The sequence below is a fragment of the Indicator indicator genome, chromosome 15 (assembly GCF_027791375.1).
Source record: "Indicator indicator isolate 239-I01 chromosome 15, UM_Iind_1.1, whole genome shotgun sequence".
NCBI classification, from domain to species: Eukaryota; Metazoa; Chordata; class Aves; order Piciformes; family Indicatoridae; genus Indicator; species Indicator indicator.
This window is the reverse complement of record NC_072024.1, coordinates 13,743,763-13,764,777: the sequence shown is the minus strand read 5'-3', so window position 1 is coordinate 13,764,777 and position 21,015 is coordinate 13,743,763. Positions and strand designations below refer to the sequence as shown.

Sequence of the window (21,015 nt, the reverse complement as noted above, 5' to 3'; positions counted from 1 at the left end):
ATCCTGTGGCAAGGAGCTACACAGCTGTCCTACCCCCTTTGTGGAGCACTCTCCTTTTGCCTTGTGTCACTGCCAGTTTATTTGGTGGGAGACAGAATTAAACACAAGATCTCTTCAGAGCTCATCCGCAGCTGCACCACCCAGCCCTTCCAGCCTCAGCTCAGCACCCAAGACCAAAGCAGGAGGAGGTCAGTGCAGAATTAAAAGACCATCCCCTCTCCCCAAAACATCACTTGACAGTTATTGCTTTCTCATCTTCCAGCTTGGCTTCCTCCACACTAGAACTGTATCTACAGAAAAGAAGTGCAGAGTGATGCTTTAAATGGAGACAAACAGAAGGTCTGAGTCTTTCAAGAAGATGCAGAGTAGTTACTTGAAATTGATGTGGACAGCAAAAGCCCAGTCAAGTGAGAGAACAGCATGATAGGACAAAGCCATAAAATAGGATAGAGAGCACAAAGACTGTTAGAAGGCTCTTGAAATAACTGGCCTCATTTCTCCAGACTTTATTTTCCATCTTCCTGTAGGCAGTGAGCTCAGTCCTGCTGAGTGCAAGAGGGTCATGCCCAGCATCTAGAAATTAAAGGCTTAACCTTGACTAGGCTGGACCCCAGAAATGTCCTTAACTCATTCTGAAGTACCCCAGGCCAGCCTTGCTTCCCCTCCAGCTGAAGCATTTAACTAGTGAGCTGAGAAGGGCTGAGCCTGCTCTTCCCACCAACCCCTCCCAGAGGAGGGCAGCAAGAGCTTTACCAGAATTGCCTTCCTCTCCACCCTTCCAGAGAGGTTTTCACATGTCTAGGACCAGGCTGAAGGACTATGCTGATAGAACATCAATCAGATCCAGCACCATTCCTGCTCTTGCAGCCAGCTTCAAGAGAAGCAGAGGGGCACTGCAGTTTCAGGTAAGCCTGCTCAATCCACCCTTGAAAACCAGTCTGAAAGACACAAACTTTAGAGTAAGGAAGAAGCACAAACATCCTCCAGTTAGCAGGTACTGGCTTGCCAAAATGGTCACTAGACAGAGGAAAGAAAGCATGTTAGTGAAGGAAAAAAAATAGAGTCAGAAACAGGAGTAAACAAGAAGGTTTGTTCTCGTTAAGTTTATTGGCATCATGTTTGTCTCTTTACATAAGAGCTCAGCCTACATACTAGAATGTAGACCTCTGGAAAAACAGGTAGAAGGGCTCCATTTAAGCAAGCTACAAACGCAAGAACAAATACCAGGAGGAAAGAGAGGAAAGGGACTAGATTGCCAGGTTTTTCCATACCAAAAATCCAGATTAGCAGTCAGTAGGAAGAAAGGGAAGATTCATAGTCCAGGTCACTCAAGGAGAAACAGCTACCACAACCCAGGTAGGAGAGAAGCTCCTTCCACGGTACAAAAATGTCACCAGGACACCTCAGCTCTGGCTCCTCACACTCGCTCCAGGATGTTAGGAGTTAAGCAGTAGGGGAGGTGAACAAACGAGGTCTTTTCATACCTGTATTTAATTTTAAATCCCATAATCCAGTGTGCATATCAATGCTGTTATGCAAATCTGAGAATTTAGATACAAGGAAGCCAGACAGATTTTCCAGAAGATGAAGCCTTTTTGGCCTCAAAACAAGAAGGTTTACACAGTTCATCTCTACTGTACAGAATACTGCCTCTATCTGGACTCTGTGTTGCTAGCACGCTGCAGTTCACAAAGTGTCCTCCTCACTCTCTACACGATCTGTGTTTCAGTACTTGAACATGTAATTCAGGAACTTTACACTAATTTATACATTTTTTAATTGGTTGCATATATTAACATGTACTATAAGATTTTTCCTAAAGAAGCATTACGTAATACATGGATACTTGTAAAAAGATCTGATTAGTTAAAAGTAACAAGCATTAAACAGAGATACATACAAAACTCAACCTAGTTGGACTGAGTGCTGAGCTTGCAATGAACTATGGGTAATCAGCCTTTCCAGTTGCAGCCTTCACAGGGGGGGAAAAAAACACCAGACAGTTAAAAATGTATGTAACTTGTTACACAGATTACCTGTAAACAGTTTCTCTCCATTGGACACCCAGAATTAGATTCAGTTCCAAACATACATAAGACTTTCCATTTTAAACTAAGAGAAAGGTCTGTTACCATGAAGTGTGATGTGGATGGTGTGGGGATGTGAGCTCTGAGGTGTAGGACTCACAGATGCTCATGAGAGATGGGTGGATTTTGGCAGCTGGAGATGGAAATTTTTTTAAATTTCATTTTAAACACAGAAGAGGGGCTGTGTGTTTGAAGGCCTAAGTGTGATATTCATTTGTGAAGGACTGTGCTCAACCCCTCCCTCTCCCCTCAGCAGCTGCAGCTCTCTGCAGAAGCCTTCACTCGGTCATTCTTGTCTAGTTTGATGGGTTCAGGGAATTCATTGTAAAGCTCCACTTCGGTTTCCTGGTGGGAGAGAAGGAAGGAGTTAGTGCCATGGCCCTACAGACAGCTCCTAGCATGCAAGGAACTGTTCTCAGCTGGGGAAAGCTGTTGGAGAGCCCAAAGCTGCCCACAGCAGCTGAGCTGAACAGGCAGGACCAGCAGGTCACCCATTGGTGCAGTCCCTACCTGTTTAAGTGCATTTCGTGCAATGGTCTGGAAAGCTTGTTCCACATTAATGGCCTCCTTGGCACTGGTTTCAAAGTAGGGGATGTTGTTTTTACTGTAGCACCAGGCTTGTGCTCGTTTTGTGGTGACCTGGGTGGACAGAAAGCACCACCTTCAGCTATGCAGAGAGATGATTTGATCCTCAGGACAAGGCCAGAGACCCCTCATATCCAGCCTGAGCTAAGACAGCTCTGACCTCATCAAACCTGCAGCATAGCACAGGAGACTGCTGCCTACCATTGGATACACTCAGCCCCGGGGCAAGGAGCACCATGTCTGAGAAAGATGAAACCACAGGGCACAGACTGGCACTACAGAGCGAGTACTTGCTCCCATAGAAGTGCTTCAGCAATTCTGAGGGAGGAGAATCAGCTCCTCTCCTTGCACCTAACCTGGAAAGCTGCTGCAATCCTTCCACCAGTGGGCAGGAGCATGCTGTGAGCAGGGGCAGGAGAAACTCTTCCCCAGAGGCACAGAACAGCTGAGCCACACTCAGGCACCTCCCACTCCTGTTTCTCAGATAACCCTCTTCTGTTCTTACAAGGTTTCCCACTCCAACAGTTTCCTAAGAGTAGGCAAGTCCCAGTACTCACTTGTCTGTTTTCTAGGTCAATCTTGTTTCCCAGCACAACAAAAGGAAAGTTCTCAGGATCCCTTGGACTGGCCTGAATGAGGAATTCGTCCCTCCAGCTGTCTAAGGTCTTGAACGTGTTGGGGGCCGTGACATCAAACACCAGCACACAGCAGTCTGCTCCCCTGTAGAAGGCAACTCCCAGAGACTGAAATCGTTCTTGTCCTGCTGTATCCCATATCTGGAACAAAAGACAGGGCAGGTAAGCCTACTCTGACAGTCCACAACTGGGGCATACACTTCAAAACTCCCCAGTAGGAATCTACAACTCTCAGCAAGCCAGAGAGAAGCACCTGAAGGCTTGGCAATTTCTGTAGGCACTAAGTAACAAGAACCAGAAACACTCTTCTAAAGATAGCTGACCCTTTGTGCCCAGCATAAGCAAGGGACATATCCTTGTTCTGAGCAAGCAGAACTTAAGTATTAAGGTCAGCAGGTGACCTGCCTGCAGTGCTTGGGTACACCTGGGCAGCAGCAGCCTTCAAACACTCTTCTGATGGCTGCAGCAAGCCTATTGCTGCCTTACAGTCAGTCTCACCATAGGGAGATGAAAGCTTCAGATACTGGAGACCTAAGCAGACTGGCAGCTTAACACTACACCCACAGGACTCAGGGCAGCACAAGCAGCTCAGCTGACCAAGGAGTCCCTTCCCAGCCTGAACACTAGGGAAAACCATTTTTTAAAAAAGACCTAATTTACTGACAGTACCAGAGGCTGGGGTTGTTTTGTGTTTTGTTTTTTTTTTTTTTTTTTTTGCTTTTTTAACTGGACCTGTCAAAGATGCACTCAACTGAGCCCAAGCTGATCCTTGCCCTCACTCACATTCAGCCAACTCAGGCTTGTAGAGAAGCCCAGCAGCACTTACGGCCAAGAGCAGCTCAGTGCAAACAAGCTTCACACCCAGTGCACTGAGGCCTGCACTGCTCTGGACTATACTGCAGCTGATATGGCCACACAAGTGTGGTCTTGGCAGCCAGGCAGCCCTTGCAGCAGGGAGCAGAGTCACTCCTTACCTGCATTGTCACTAGCCTGTCATCCACCATAACCTCTTTTGTCAGGAAGTCTGCGCCTATCGTGGCCTTGTACTGGTTACTGAATTTCTTGTTCACATACTGGTTCATGAGCGACGTCTTTCCTACCCTGTACAGAAAGACAGGAAGAGACTAGGTAGGCTGTTCCTGCAACAGTGTTTGTGTTCACCACCCTGAACAGGACACCACAGTGCCCTCTTTCTGGCCGTTCAGCCAGGGACAATGCAGCCATCCCTGCAAGAAGGGGCTTTTGCAGCAATAGATGCTGAAGCAACATGCTGAGTAAGAGCGTTAGCTACCAAAGGATATGAAGGATTAGTCTGGAGAAACCCTTGCCCCATGAGTAATCTGATCCCTGGTAAGGAGCAGGCATCACACTATGATTGTGAGGGCATGGCAAAAGATGAAATTGCCCCAAGAAACTGACATCTTCAGCCTCTGCAGGAGGTGGAGGAAGAAGAGACAATCTCAACTTGTAACAGCTCACATACACTCTGCTAGGCACCCAGAGGTGGAGATCCTCCCCAGAGAGCCAGCTGAGAGGCTCACATGTGTTCTGTAGCTGAGAAACACTCCCTGATCAACAGCTTACTGGGCACTTGTGGTATTAATAAGCCTTGTGTCATGGGAGTCAGGTTACAGCCTGCATAGCAAGGAACCTGTAACAGCCAGCAAACTCCTTCCTCAATGGCACAGAGCAAAGCCCTTCACTGCAAGGGGCAGGCTCTAGCTAGAGGAGACAGAAGCTGAGCAGATGGCTCAATATAAACCGTGTCTGTCAGAGGCAGAGTTTTAAGAAGTCACCTAAGACTGCAAAATATTGATTTTTGTTTTTCATTATTTAAATGATCATTTCAACACCACACATCCTGCTTGCAGAAAGGCTTGCAGTTTGCTCCTGGAATGGTCTGTCCAGCACATGCCCACTGTTCACCATTGTGATAGAACTGCAAGATATTAAACAGAGAACACATTCATGACAAAGGGTGGTGAAGAATTCTTAAAGCTGTAAGGCAGCACAGCTACCTGGGACTGTAAAAAACCCTCTTCCAGGCAGTGCTGGTTTCTTAGAGTACATCCAGGCTCCCACTACTCAAGAGTACTGCTCCAGGTAGATGCAGATTGGCAGCTTAAAGGCTTCTCCACTTACCCAGAGTCTCCAAGGATGATGACTTTCAGTAACACTTTCTTCCTAGAAGTCATCTTTTACACTAGAAAGGAAGAAGAATCCCATCAGACACCATTAGCATGTCATTCCTCAGGCAGAAAGCAGCAAGTGTGGAGTCTGAGAAACCTGACTCCCAGCAAGGAACCAGCAAGGGGCAGGGCCCAGCACTCCTGAAACCAGATTCCTTCAGTTCAAAGCTACGCTTCAGCACTAACCAGGTGTTTGCCCACTTCACAGGCAGGGCAATGTCATACTAGTAGTGGCAACTTAATATCAACAGGCAAATGAGTCAGGCACCTGTCCTTTACAGTACCAAGTCCATTATGGACCCTATTTCAGGCAGTTGTGTGGTACATTAGCCTAGGCCATCTCCCTCAGCCTCCCCAGGTACAGTGCAGTAAAGCAGATCAGCTCCCAACACAGGTGAATTCTTACACATGGCACTAAGCCAGATGGAAGCAGAGATGTGTCTAACACCACACAAGCTTTTTTCATGCTGTTCAGCAGCTTTAACATAAAAAAAAGGGAACTTCCTCTACATTCAGGTTCAGCTTGGAGAAGCGAGAGCTTTCTCTAGCAGCTGTGCTTTGTGAAGATGTTGAGTCCCAGGGATACGCTGTGGTTGAAGTGGTCACAACCACCACACAGACCAGCTGAAAACTGAGTTACACAGCAAACAGACTCTGCAGCTCTGCTGAGAGCATATGAGGCTAACTATTGCCACCTCACACCTTCAGTAGAGGGACAAGTAAGGCTACAGCAACAAACCTCACAACACTCAGCTTATTGCTCTGTTAGATGTTTGCTCCGCTGCATCCTGCCGTGACTCTTGTCCATCTTACAGGCAGGTACCTCTAAATGGGCCACTAATAATCCACCCAATTAGCAAGAGTGAGAGATGAGCTCCAGAGCTCCATATACTCTTACTTGCTCTCAGGTATCCTTCCAGTTAGTGAAGAGGCTAGAAGCTCATCAGCTGCAGCAGGCCTGAATACACTTCTGGATGTGCTTTAGCACAGTGAGAGCAAGTATCAAGTCTTGCTATTAACGGTTGAGCATGCCCTTCCCACCAGGAGGCACTTCTTCCCACCTCTAGGGAAACATTCGTGGGTGCTCAGGGTCAATCAGATCAGATTCTGATTTAGTACTGACCTGGTCTACAACACAAGGACCCCTTGGCCTTCCCTGAGGAGCTACACAGGTTCTGTACAGCAAGGGGAGCCAAAAGATAGTTATAGCTGTGCTACTTGAATTCAAAGACCCTTGACAACAGGTTTCATGTATTACAGGGACTTGCCTGCCTTAAAATCCCCACCCTGCTACATTTCATTGCACCATACAACTCCTACTTTTCAGGGGCAATTCCTGATTTTCACAGCTAAGAGAGACCTTCAATTCTACAACATGGATGTGTCTTACAAGCAACTCAGTCCTCTGTGTTTCTTGGAATATGCAACAGCCTAAGCTGCTAGATAACTGCAACCTGCTTCATCCCACTACTACAGCAGGTAACATGCCCAAGCTGCAGGAGCCTCTTACTAGATGCAGAGTCTAATTGCAAAAGGTCTTAATCCTCTCAAGCTCTCAGTGCTAGGAGACAAGTCTTTCAGACTTTGCCATCACTGGATGCTGCAGAAGCTGAAGAAGCCACCATATACCTCTGGTGGTGCTGTACTCATTGCTATACCTTGCTCACACATCTAGTGGCATATCCAGAGGGGAAACGGTTAAGAGGATAACAAACAAAGGCTGTTGAGTGAACAGCAGTATCAGGCCACCCACAGAGCTGATGCCTTCCTTAGATGGGTGTTAACAGATGCCAGGGAGCCTGCACAGGGCACTTTCTCCAAGTGTAAACACCTCTCCTTTCCAAGGCTGTCTATGCTGGACTGCATTGCTCAATGATCCAACTGGCAGCCCAGCTCTAGCAGCCAAGATAGAGACAGGTCAAAGTCATTAACAATGCCAGCATTTGGTTCTGCTTCTGCTCTTGCCAAGATCCATATTCTCTAGTATGTCTCCTCTATAGCCATGGGGACAACAGACCACCTAAGTTCCTTCAAGTCAGCTGCACCTCCTGTGTCTCCCAAGCATGTGGCATGTATGCTACAAGCCAGAGACTTCTACAGCACAATCAACCCAGATGAAGCAAGAAGCAAGCAGAGCTTTGAAACAGCTTAGGCAGCTGTTACACTGAACTGTCATGGAAAACATCTGCATAGGTTCAAGTCCAGTATGAGTCACCTGTTTTCCTCAGGACAGAGGAAAACAACTCACCCTGAAGTGACTGCCAGACCCAGCACACACTGCTTCTGTCTTCTTCTCTGTGTTTGCAATATCACTTGCCACTGAAGCAGCTTTGGACAAGCTGGCATTCTCATGCTCAAGGAGGGATTTGCAGAGCCCTTAATTACAACATTAAATCACACTGGATGCTTGCTACCCAAATTCAACACAGTCTGAAGTCCCACTATGAAAGGAGGGGAAACTGCTCAGTCAAATCTCCTTATCTTGGAAGAAGCTCATCTGAGCAGCCACCTGCAGACATGTGAAAAGTCAGAGCTGACACTGCCTTCTTGTCATAGCTGACAGGCTACCCCATGAGCATGAGGAGCTATTACTGCTCCATGAACACCAGTCAGGTGAGACAGCCAGCTTCCAGCCCAGGTGATGCAACGGATATGAGCCATAGCACTGAGGGAGCTGCCTCAGCTTGGTATTTGGTTTCAGCGATTAGACCACGAAGAACTCCAGTCCTGCCAGGGGTCAGCAGTGGACACTGCCCAGAGTTTCCCACTCTCTTCCACCAGGCTTGATCAATGCTGTTTGGAAGCCCAGTCAGTTGATGGGCAGAGTCCTCTTAATCTGTATAAACAGACAAACATTCCTTGCTTAGTACAGGAGATGTTGCCTTTGGAGAAGAGACCACATCTCCATGTTTTGAAGGACACTCATTTCCTGAAGCATTCCTACAGAAGGGAAACCCTCTCAGTAGCATCAAGTTGCTTTCTACAGCACCACCTTTGCCTGCTTCTCTTATCCTTACCATGTTCTGTGTAGCAGAGCAGGTCTCCAGGGTAGCTCCAACTTTAAAGCAGCTATTTCTGCTAAGCAGAAGTCTGACCAGTCCTAGTGAGATCTTAGTCTTGACAGATTAACCCACACTACTCCAAGGACAGGATATCACATCTCCTCCAATGTTTGCTTCCAGCCACAATGCTTTTAACAAGCCAAGTCAGCAGAAGTGACAGACATTAGTGCTCCCTGAAGGTCCTATAGGAGCAGCCTTACTACAGTCTCCTTAACAAAAGCATTTTGGTGACTTCATTCAAACTAAGCCACCAGCAAATACATCTTCATGGCAAAGGATACTTCCACACATTGCAGTTCAAGTAAAGCTCAGCTGACCCTGGTCACAGCATGCCATTTGCTGTGTCAGGAGAACAAGGTGCAACCAACCCATCCTGGGCCAGGTTCAGTACCCAAGATTTACTTGCATGAAGTCACAGGCTGTTTCTCACATTGCACAGCACTGAGTAGGTTCATTACTGCCTAACAGAGCCCACATACATTTTCTAAGCCACACAGATCTCATTCCCAGTGAACCTTGCTAGTACAAAGTCAGCTAAGGGAGACCAAGATAGTTCTAGTTCAGACAAAGGAGGTTTGACTACCCAAAGGAGCAGTTTGTTCACAGGAGGTATTTCTCCAGTCACACCTGCAAGAAACATCAAACTAGTGAGCTAAGCTGAGATGTAAGCTGTGCAGGGTTTCCCCCCCATGTTCTGACAAAGAAGAAGCTCTCCTTGGGTTGATCAAAACTGTGATAGCGCTGAGTCAGTGATATCCAGGTCTAAGGCTGTTATGCACTACAGATGCATCCTGTCTTCCTTTATGACACTTGCTGTAATTACTCCAGAGCAGCATTCTGTAAGAGTCAGGTTAGCCCTTAAGATGGCAGCGAGAGCTCACGGGGCTCACATCCAGTCCCAGGAGGATATCTGAACAAACACTTCCTTTTTCAGAGACAACACCATGAAGAAAAACCCATTTAAGATTTGATCCAAGACATCAGTTCTGCTTTACACACTGTGAAGCCTCTTCGAGCAAGGTCACCTGCATGACTGCTCAGAACACAGCCTAACAACACACCCAGCCAGCCCTGCTCAGGAGCCATCAGAAGATCAGTGAGCATCACTCCTCCTGGCTTAACTGGTACCAAAGGAGTGACAACCACTGCTAATACAGGAGAGGGGTCTTCCCATTCAATTCTTAATGCCTATCCCTCTAAGCAAACAAGCCATTAGGGTAAACACTGTGAATGATATTAAGCCTGGTACAGCACACACTCTCTCTCCCATTACCCTTACTGCTTTGGTAAGGCTGGCCTGCTGGAACAGCAAGGGAGAACCCCTAACAGCTGACCTGCAAGTGTTACTGGCCTAGCTAATCAGAAAAGAAGGGTCAAAATTTGTCCTATGAAGCTCCACAGTGCTACAGCTCCTCAGATGTGAGCACAAATAAAGCCTATGCCAAATCTGATTAGGCTTCTGTTGCTGCTTTGGAGTACATCACAACTGTCCTTTTGCTATATTAAGACAGCTGCTTTAACTCAAAGCAGAAATGGATGCTTAAGGATTCCTTAGAGATGTTCCTGTGTCAAGGCACAATGTAGGCATTTTAATATTAATTAGCTTGGTACAAGCAAAGAGCAGTAGGAGCTGGCATTGATGGCCCAACCAGCTGTCTTAGATTACCTATCCTTTAACAGATGTAAGCCTTGCAGTAGGAACACCCTATTAAAGCTGCTCATGGACAATTTTAATACAAAGGCAGGTAAGTCTTGGGGGCAGAAATCTCACCTCCAGGGAAGACAACAGCTCCCTGTCTGTTTCAGTTCTCAACATGCTGACAAGCTGCTGGAGCAGTCATTACTGTTTAAACTTTGCTGTTACACAGTTCAAATCCCAATCCTAAACAAGAAGCAAAGCATGTTTATGCAGAAGCTAGAACAACTGGGATATTGGACCAGGAGTTATCTGCTTCTATATCTACCAGCTTGCCATCTGCAGCTTCTGCCAGAAACCAGCTGAACACTGAAGTAAGACTGTTGGTCTGCATCTCTAGCCTTGTCCTCTGCCAGGGATATTTAACACTCTGCTGACAAGGCAGAGAGTGGTAGGTGAGGGAGCACTCAGAGCTCGACTCGCTGCAACACCTATGAACACTGAGTTCTGCTCTCCCATTCCAGCAGGCAGCACAAGTAGGTGCTCCTGTAGCACTGCACGTCTGTTCCAAGTGCTGTGGCTGGTAAGTGGAGCATTCACTTCTCCACTATGTTGGAGGACCTTCAGCAAAAATAACCAACCAAAAGGGTTTGGATAGAGTAGAACTGTGTTAGGACATACCACACACTGCAGTGACAATACTCAACAGAAGACAGCCACACTCAAACAACTTTTGCTCCTGAAATGCAAGAAGTGTCCCAAAATGCAGCTAAGTACATTTCTGACACAGAAACATCATCTCTGCTCACTGTTCTCTCTTCATGGGAGAGACTGCAAAGCATTACATCTCTGTACTACAAAAAACTATTTTTATTCTCCCCCTCCAATGGTTATGCATTTTAAGGAAACTGAAGCTGGAAGAATGATTCAGAACCAGCTCAGACTGAACTAGTTCCTTCCCTGAAGCAGGAAGTTCAGCCTGCTTGGACCTTCAGCCACCAAAAGTAAGATGCTCACTGGATGTTTACCCTGTTCTTAGAGGATCAAGTACACCACACCAGCATATATCACTTGCTCCACAGTCACACTAGACTCTGCCATGATTAGGTGATTACCAAGTTTAGGTGAGGCTTTAAGCAGACAAATTTCTTCCAGTTCAGTTACTCGGAAAACAAGGCCTCATCCTGAGAGAATGTAGATGGTCTGCAATTGCCATTAGTTGACCAGGATCACAGTTCCCACTTCCAGAGCACCCAGGTGGTCCAGAAAACCTCTGTATGGAATCCTCAGACTCCAAGTGCTGCAGGAGCTCAAGGTGGTGCTAAATAAGTTTTACTGATGCCATTTACTAACAGCAGCTTGGTTCCAACTACCTGGTCATGCAGACAGAGCTAAGAAGGTGCCTGCTACTACAGAGCTGCAAGTGACAGCCTGGGCAATTCAAAATGAATGCCTGTCTGACACTAGCAAATATTAGTCTTGAACAGCTCTTGCCTGCATTCTCCTGAGGGTGACAACAGTCCACAAGCACATCAGAAGCCCTGTCTTTCCAGCTGGGAAAAAGCTAGCCAGAGGACAATCAGCAGAGCCTATTACCTTCATATGAACATGGCTTAAAAGATGCCAAGCTGCCTTTCATGAATAAACTAGAGATAAGCCTGCCTTTGATTTTTTTGACTGCTACAAAGCCTGCATATTTCCCTTACAACACTTGAGTGCTCTACAAGTAGAAAAAGTGCCTGGCATCCTTGCACTGAGGACTGCCACAAAAGAAGATGAAGTTTCAACAGCAAGTTGAGCCTTGCATTGACAAAGAACACACAAGCACAACAGGACCCTAGGACCCTCTTCAGCCTTCTTGACAGTTCTACTAGTAGCTCAGCTTCCCCAGCTGGTTCAAAGAGCCCAGCTAGGAAAACCTCTGATTTAGGGGAAGGGCAGACTGAACATTGTGCCTAAAAAACAAAATAGGAAGATCTTGCCACTGGGGTTGACAGCTTGCAAGAACTGCTCTCTGTAAACAGGTTGCTTTTCAGGGCAACAGGCTCCTACAGTCCATACATGCTTTGGAGGTGCTTTCAGGCCTCACTGATGCACCACAGAGCAGCAAAGTAAAGCCCATACCAAAAGCAGCTGGCAAGATATTCCTCCAATAGCTTCACAGAAGGATACACTCTAGCTGCTGCTCTATCAGTAGCATCTCAAAACTGCTTTCCACCTCCTTCCTCCCCACACATTTATGTTGCTGTTCTAACCAACATATTCCCTCCTTCTGACAGCCAGCCAAGAGCTCAAGCACAGCTCATCATTCCCTTCTCAGGAGGAGCAGATAGGCTGCCTGCTACTTACTGCAGTTTCACCAAAAGCAGGCTTCCATCCAGTTGGTACCTTTCCCAGACAACCCTGTGAGGCAGGAATTACCTCTGCTCAGGGAGCTGGGAGCTTCAGCTACAAATTAATTTTTGATACCTTGTGCAAAGCATTATATTGCAAGTAGTCAGGTATAGGTGTGCTGTTCGATGTCTCCAGCCCCCACCTGAAATTCTACCTTCCTGAAGAACAGCCTAGAGCTTTAGATGCTTGTTAGCACATGTATATAGCTCAGATCAAAATAAAAATCTTAACACACATTTCAGCATCCCAGAGGAATTGTCTTCTCAGACTACAGCTGTGTGCAGTAAGTCTCCACCTCATTTTGAGGGTGGAGTTGCAGCCTCCCAATGCTGGCAGAACTGCTCTAGGATCAAGTGAAGCTCAGGAACTAGGCAGGAGCAGCCAGCTACAGCTCAGCCACATGGGTCCAAGTTTGGTCCAGTGGCTGCCTCAGTGTGAGTACCAAACTGGTGAGACATGGGGCTAATAGCCAAGTGATCTGGTCTGAGCTAGCCACCAGATGGATATGACACCAGAACTACACACAGTCTGCTGCACCCTGTTCCTGAGCATGCTCTTAAGACAGCTCAGGCTCAAGTGAGAGAATGATGCAGCTTGGGCAAACATGTAGGAAACCCAAACAGAAAGCAAAAGCTTTGTAACAGTGTGAGCAGAAAAGGCTCTTGGTGTGACCAAGAAAGCTTCAGAGTTGGCATTATGGAAGATGCACCTTTGTCACAACAATGTTTTAACTTTCCTCAGACATACCCTCAATCCCTAGTTGGAGGTTATAGGATGCATGCATGTTGTGGATGAGGGTTCCAAGAGCTCCTTGGGAGAGGATATGCCAATGGCCAGTTTGTCAGAGAGTCCAGATGGCACAAGGAAGGCAGAAGCAATACCAGTGGTAGGAGCCATCTCTGGAGTAGCATCACAGGACTTGCATGTGAGAAGGGGTCTGCCCTTAGGTCTCAGCTCAGCTGCAGCTCAGTTAGGGCTGTGAGTGCTGAGATTTGGAGAGCACTGCATTCCTGAGAGGCACTGATGTGTATTACCAGGCTCAAAGCCTGACTTCTTGAAGCCAAGTTCTCCGGTCCAAGCCTCACTGATTCACAACCCTGCTACACCTCTCAGCATTTCTCCAGATCAGAGCTGGTTTACGCCTGCACAACGCTTAAATACTATATGTGGAACTGAACAAGTTTGTTGCTTTAAAGTTGCCACTATGAATTGTGACTCTATCCTTGAAAAGTCTAAGCTACATGGGACTAGCTCCCACCCCCCCATCCAGGAAGGTAGAAAGCTTAGAACCTGATCTCTACCAGTTTAGGTTTTACAGCAGACACCTTCTCTTGAGGAGCTATCATGTTGATCTGACAATATGGTTTGAAAGCAGGAACAAAACAAGCACAGAAACTCATTTGCTTACAGTACCAAGGTAGATGTGTCTCTGAATGTTTAAGTCAAGCCACCAGATTGCTTAGGAGGAGTGGGAAAGGTCTGGAGATCATTTCATGGTGTCTACAGGAACATTACTTTGCCCAGACTGCTGCTTAGACTAAAAATTACAGCAGAACACATAAGCTCTTCCAAGAGATAAATAGCCTGAGCCAGAGGAAAGGAAGGGAGTGCAGAAAGTGTCCCCAGCAATGCTGGACAGCCATCCTGTACAGATCACTTTGCTCATCAGCAAGCTGAGGATGATTATCATCATCTACCACAGCAGGCAGCAGGTACTTGGAGACTGCAGCTGTGCACCAGGCAGCTGGCAGAAAGGCGCTTTCAGAGCTAATGCCACGTCGTAACACCCCCAGGATGCCCAGAAAGAAAGCCAGGGCTGCTGAAGTGGTAGTCTTGAGGTTATAGGAAGACAGATCTATCAGAAAGCCATAGGCCAGAAGCTTCACTGAAAGCTGGTGTTTCTAATCATGAAGTTTTAGACCACCAGTTCCCCCAGCATCTGAAGGGCCCTTAGACTGCAGGATCTCTTCCTCCCAGAATGGGCAGACATACACAGATCCCCAAGGGATCTTCAGCTGCTCTTCCTTTGGAGGCTCAAGTTACATTGTCATTCAAGAATCGGCACTGGCATGCCACTGCCTTCCAGGAGGAAGCAATTCCCCTGCAAATCTCACGGGATTTCAGGTAGTTCCCAGCAGATTTTCCCCACGGATCAAGCTGTTACAAGAACAGGCATGCTTGCTTTAACACCCATCCCCCTTTATCAGAGCAAGCCGAACTTCCCCTATTCTGCCCTGGGGGAGACAATCTCAGGATGTGGGAGGAGAGTTGAGCACATTGCTGGCTGCTGGGAGACACTAGGCAACAAGCCATGTGTCTTGACTAAGGGCCTTGCCTACGCAAAGCATTTCAGCTGTACCAGTATAGCTTCCATGTTGCTCTAACCAGAGCAGGCTCCTTGGTGGAGACCTCTCAAATCAAGCAAGACAAATCTTAGCTACAGTACCCATAAAGCCTGGTTTACATAGCCATGTCTGTCAGCCTTTTGGCACACAGCCACCCAGCCAGCTAAGTTTCAGTAGCCCCTGTATTAATACCAACAGCCCAGCCCAGATCTCATGCCAGTCCCTCCCACAGAACACAATTCTCCCAATAAATCAAGCTGTGCTAGAGGCAGCTGGGTTTTAATCTTTGTGTCCAGAAGGCAAGGCTGCCCAATCCAAAACACTGCAAGTTAGCCACACCACTAAACCCAGTAAAGTGCTTAGATCTTTACCGTATCTGACAGTATTTTCCAAGTACTCAGATAAATTTCTAGGTTTTGTCTACATCTTCCCAAGGTTTCACACACTCCTTTCATGCTTTCATTTCTAGAAACACAAAGAAGTGGTGTTAGATAACCTTTGCAGTGTAAGCAAAGCACAGATTTTAGACCTTGTCAGTGGCAAACAAACCTTGTTTATCTGTTCCTGGCTGCTAGCTTCCACCAGTTCCTAGAGGCTGGGCAGGAAACAAGAGATTGAAATGAGACTTCGACCAAGGCTCAGACCCTCAAGTTAAAAACAATGGCACTCAAGAGGCCTGCCAGACCCTGGAGTTTACACCTGAGATTTTAATCTGAAAATTAACATTGTCTCTCTGTGAGCACCGGAAGCTTGATAAGAGAGAGAGGGCAAACACTGATGAGAAATCCTACTGCCAGACACAAGAAGATGTGGAGAAATACAAGACCAGTGATGGCAAGAACCTTACATATATTTCACAAGCTCCTCCCATTCTCAGTAACAAGTCTTCTACAGAGGAGAGTTCCTCTGGGGACAGGCTGCAATCTAAGAACCTTGATGTGTGATCCTACACACACTCAATACATCTTACTATGCTAATGCAGTTTGCAGAGCAGGAAGGACAAGTATTTCAGTACCAGTACAGGAGGATAACAGGTAACTTGCCATGACAGCTGAGTCAGTGCCTAACAAAGAATTCCTACTGTGGGGACTTGGCTTCAGACTCATATCCTAATACCTCTTGCCCAGACCCTGCACCAATGCTTTAACAGCTCAAATATTCTCCCAGTGAAGCTCCACAAAGGACCAAAAACCTCACTGAAGTGACTTGCATGATGAGATTAAGCAAGCAGCACTGGTGAACTGCGTCTTCTTGTTGGGGGCAAAGGGGTGAAGATCAGGCCTCGACACACCTCAGTTATAACCATCTCACTGCTCATGCTTGAGACACTTATCATAGTGACAGTTTGGACTTCAGATATCATTATGTGTCTGGAAGCTGAAGGGAAGAGATTGCTGCACAACCAAGTGACTCAGTCTGCTTGGAGATAGGCACCAATCAGGTTACTTTCAAGAGGATGCTACTTCCCAGACAGGGAGATCAAGGGTTCTGCACATACTCATTAGATAAACTGGTAGCCCTGCCAACCAAGGTCCAGACAGCCAGGCAAACTCTGAAGGCAGTTCCAGCTGCCCAACTTCTCAAGTCCAGCTTGTCTGCCAAGTGGCCAAAATCACGAGGATGCAGCAACACAGGACAGACTAAAGAAAAATACTGCATTTTTTTTTTAATTGACAATATAAAGATCTACTCAGTTTCATTTAGGAATTTCTGCTTGAAACTCATGCAAGTACAGTTAGATACAGTTAGTCACCTTAAGTTGACATTTTAAGAAGGTATGCAGAGACACCACTCACTAAACGAAGTGTCTTTAAGTTAAAGAAACAGGACTCTGTGCCACAAGTTTACATTTCAATCCCATCACAAAGGCAGTGCACCCCTCCTGAAATTTCACTGCCCTGTGAAAACAGCCATGGCCTCAAGAATAGTTTCCCTAGCAAGAGAAGTCAAGGCTATTTGAGATCAACTGTAAATCAACACACTCCAGTGGCCTTGACAAGCTTGCTTCCCTCTCTATCACTGCCTGTGAGTTAGCAACAGCAGTATTGACACAGCTTCCCCCACGGACCGAGCGCTTATTGCTGGCACTAAGGAGGAGAAGCAGTCTCGCAGGAACAGCGATAACAGCAACAATGACATCACCACAGCAGATCTCCACCGAGCAGAAAACGCAGCAGCACACCAGGTTTGAGCACTGCATCCCCGCAGACCGAGCACAACAGCAACAAGCACGCTGGAAGCCGGAGAGCAGCCATGTGATAGAGGGGTATCCCTTCACTGCCTGCTATTTCTGAACAGCACATGTGGAGTCGCTGACCTTGGGCACTCGTTGGGAAGCTTGACTCAAGGTGCATTTAAAGGGAAATAGGACCTTCACTAAAGCAGCTAACTGTAGAACTGAAAACAGTATATTAACTATTGTCATTCAATTAATTACCCATACCTAATTCAATTTTGAGATGCACTGCTCACACTTGGGATTGTCACTGCAGAAAGTGACCCCTGGACAGGCCACTGTCACAACCTATGTCTGGAGGCAAAGTGTTATACAGCAACTACAAGAGATCATTTTAGGAAGCTGTAGGGGGAAGCCAACTGAAGTCCAACTCATCAGGCAATTAAACTGCAATTAACAAAACAATGCTGTGAGAGGACGAAGCATTTCAGCACCTGAAGGATGTAGACTGCTGTCAGACAAGCAGCAGGCAAGCATGCTGGTGACCAGCCAAGTCCACTATGTAGGTCTCATTTGGACTCCCTCCCATTAAGACAGCAGCCTTTAAGCTATCCTACAGTTGGGCAAGGTAATCTTCAGTCCATCAGACCCTAGTGACAAAGTCTCAAGAGCAGTTCAGGTCACAGCTAAAGAGAAGCCCAGAAGACATTAGGGAACAGTGGCAGCATACAAGGTGAGAGAGTTCTGTACTTGTTCATCAAATACTCAATTTACTGCAGGTACTGAAGAAACTGATATATTATAAAACGATGGCAGCTACTATTAAGTATCTGTGAGCCCCCTCGCACCTCCCCTCATCCAACAGTTTCAGAGAATGCAAAAAATCCAAGTGCCCTATTCTACAGCCTTTATTCCCAAACCAGGGCTTGCTAGACACCCATCTTGCAACATGGCATTTAAAAATGCACCCTAATCAAGCACGAGAATGTTTGTTTACAAGCAAGACATCTGCATAAACTAGTCTCATTTTCACAGAAAAGTCAGACCAAAGTCCCATACATGTTAGAGGCAAAGCTATTTATAGTTTTGCACAGATGGTCTGATTGCAATTGTCATGTTTCCTCAAGGACAAGCTTTGCTAGAGATTGCTCCAACAGGTAATTCACATGACTTTCCAACACAAGTCTTAGAACAGGAGCTTTAAAAAGGTGCTGCAGAAACTGAATCTGGTAGCCCTCTTGCCTACAGGCATTCATTTTGGGTAGTAAACAAAACCAAGTGCTATCTTCCTTAGGATTTCAGAGAAGAGTCTAGAGCAGAACTTGTACACCTTCCACTTTCAGTTAAGAGCTCACTGTTGTAACTTGTCCACTGCTACTCAGCACGGAGGTTGACTGGCTTCGGTAGAAGGGCAAAGATGCCTGTAGTGCAACCTCTGCAACACAGTTAAATCCTTAGCATTCCAGCCTTGCCTTTTAAGGTACAACACTTAATGTGCCACGTTGAACTATTACTGGGGTATTTGAGGACACAGACCACTGTGTGACACCATAAGAAAGATAGTTTCACATAGCTACTGCCTTGCACCTTAACAGGTATACTTCACACTGCAGATTAGGAGAGCAAGAAGCTTCTATTGGATTTAAAAAGCTTTCCTTACTGAGGGGTGAGATTAACCCCATCTTACAGCTTTTCTACATGAGAAGCAGAGTATTAACATAATAACACCAAAAAAAAGGCGGGGGGAAGGGCACCAGCACTTGAGAGTAACAGTTCTTAGAGCTGCTTTGGATTCTGAGGGCTCAGGCCAGGCATGGTGGATCTACTCATTAGTTCATGGAAGACAAGTCATGTGTTCAGTCAGCTGTTTGAAGTCACAAGGGGGAGGGGGGAGAAAAAAAAAAAAAAAGACAAGTATACTTGTTCTTCCTGAATAAGTACAACAACGATGTCCTGCTTATTTAACAAGGAATATTCAAATGACTCCACCCACTTTAACCTTAAATACAGCTGCTGAGAACCAGGTACTCCAGCAGCCTGGCTCCACTGGAAACACTGCAAGGCTGCAACTTCTACCATATGCTTCTAGTACTACCAGAATCCATGAACAAAGCATAACGACAAGTAAACCTTCAAGTCACAGCCAGCCAAACACCATGGCATAGCTGGTCATGTACCATTTCCCTCGGAAAAAAAAAAAAAAAAAAAAGGGAGGAACTCTTCACTTCCCCCAGCCCTAGTTCTCGCACACAGTACCAGAGCACAGGCCACAGCTGGCTGGCCAGTGGCAAGTGCTCCAAGTTTTGAAGTTGCCATATTGGCAAATTGTCAAAGAACTGCTTGCTTACAGCTGAGAGAACTTTGTTTCGCCATGTGCTCTCATTTTGTGGTGCTTTCTACCCTATGCATACATATCACAACAGCCTTGCCTATCAGCAAGTATTTTTAGTTTTCAGGAAGATAACACCAAACATTCCCGCTTCAACTTGAAGGGTTTAGAATAACTGGGTAAGACATACTTATTTTAATGCTAAGGTTACCTATCTTACTTCTGAGTAAGAGTCTTACAGCACTTTTACTGCTAAAGTAGTCCCTCTATTTACAGGGAAGACACTGTACTTGTCTTAAGTACAACAATTAAGTATTTCCATATTTATTAGTCTATATACACCTGAAGACTAATAACCTATCTATCATTTAATTTACCTTATTATACACTCACAGCCAAAAGCACTGCCAACATCCACTCTAATACTTCTTAGAACTGACTCAGGCTTTACACATGCTGAGAGCCACTTTCGCAATAACTGCCAGTCCCTTCAGCCGCCTATTTTATCACGGTAATTGTTCCCAGGGCAGCCTGCTCATCTTAAAAGCGGTGTGTACTGACCACCCAGAGCAGCATTTCACCACCTCAGTGCAGCGCTTCCCAAAGACTCAGGCCACCACCTGCCCCAAATTCTCTTCACGCTTTGAGGAAAAGCTACAGCAGCACATGTCACAGACAATACGCTCTCCTCCTTGCGAGGTACCAGGGAGGCTCCCACAAAGGCTTCGAGAAACGCGCATCTCGGGAAAGGCCTGCAGGTCCTCCTTCCTGCAGTGCTGCGCGGAGAAACCCTTTCCCGCGGAGACCCTCGCCGCTCAGCTCTATTGTTCCATGGGAAGCAGCGGGCTGGGCCCGGGAAGGCTCGAGGAAGCCGGCACCCGGCAGCGCCGGCCGCCGGACCCCGCCACGGGGGCGGGCAACCACCGCCTGTCCCCAGAAGGCCAGGTCTCAGTAATGAGCCCACCCGAGAAGCACGAAGGCAGCGCCTACCTCCGCTCCCCGTCTGCGGAGGGGTCCTCGGCGCTCCCCCGCCACCCAGGCCGCGAGGAGGGGCCCCAATTGGCGTCCCCCGCCCGGCGGATCCTGCGGCCAGGGCGGAACCGTCACCCCTCAACCCCACGCTCCGGCATGAAGGATCCCTCTATCAGTAAGGGAAGCCCTGGACCCCACAAGACCTTACCTGGTGCGTGTGCCGCGGCGCCCGCCCGAGACTCACTGCCACCCCCCGCTTGCCTCGGTCGGCTTTAATGGGCCCAGCCGCCTCCCCGCTTTCACTTCCGCCTCCCCCCCGACAACTTCCGGTCACGGGGCTCGCCCGCTGTCCCTGACGTCAGCACGCTGCCCGGCAGCCAGCGGAGCGGCGCCCGAGGGGTGGGTAAGGGAGGCTGTGTCTTGCCTCACGTGATTGCGGGCTCCCCGCCGCCATCTTGGGGCGCCGGGGCGCGCTCCGCACCAGTCGAGGGGTTCGACGGCCTCCCGGTGAAACCGGGAGTTTAAGTGGGAAGACGGGCCCGGCCGAGCACGCCCGTTGGGAGTCCAGATGTTGGTTGTGCTACCACTCGAGCGGCTATGCCCA

At 47.3% G+C, this 21,015-nt stretch overlaps 1 protein-coding gene across 1 annotated transcript; it reads right to left on the bottom strand.

Moving 5' to 3' along the window:
• Positions 1–1,097: 1,097 nt before the first annotated feature.
• RAB7A (RAB7A, member RAS oncogene family) lies at positions 1,098–20,665 on the bottom strand. Its single transcript, XM_054387160.1, has 6 exons — positions 20,620–20,665; positions 5,450–5,510; positions 4,282–4,408; positions 3,230–3,448; positions 2,598–2,726; positions 1,098–2,432 (listed from the first exon to the last, which is right to left on the bottom strand). The coding sequence occupies exons 2-6, from the start codon at positions 5,500–5,502 to the stop codon at positions 2,337–2,339; spliced, it is 624 nt and encodes a 207-aa protein (XP_054243135.1). The 5' UTR covers positions 5,503–5,510; positions 20,620–20,665; the 3' UTR covers positions 1,098–2,336.
• Between the last annotated feature and the right edge of the window lie 350 nt (positions 20,666–21,015).

What these genes read in the sequence shown, in the direction of transcription:
- RAB7A (XM_054387160.1), bottom strand. Translation starts at nt 5,502, where the DNA reads ATGACTTCTAGGAAGAAAGTGTTACTGAAAGTCATCATCCTTGGAGAC. An exon ending in ACAGGCTAGTGACAATGCAG is followed by an intron (nt 3,449 to 4,281) that starts GTAAGGAGTGAC and finishes CTTTTGTTCCAG; the next exon opens with ATATGGGATACAGCAGGACA. An exon ending in CACGAAATGCACTTAAACAG is followed by an intron (nt 2,433 to 2,597) that starts GTAGGGACTGCA and finishes CTCTCCCACCAG; the next exon opens with GAAACCGAAGTGGAGCTTTA.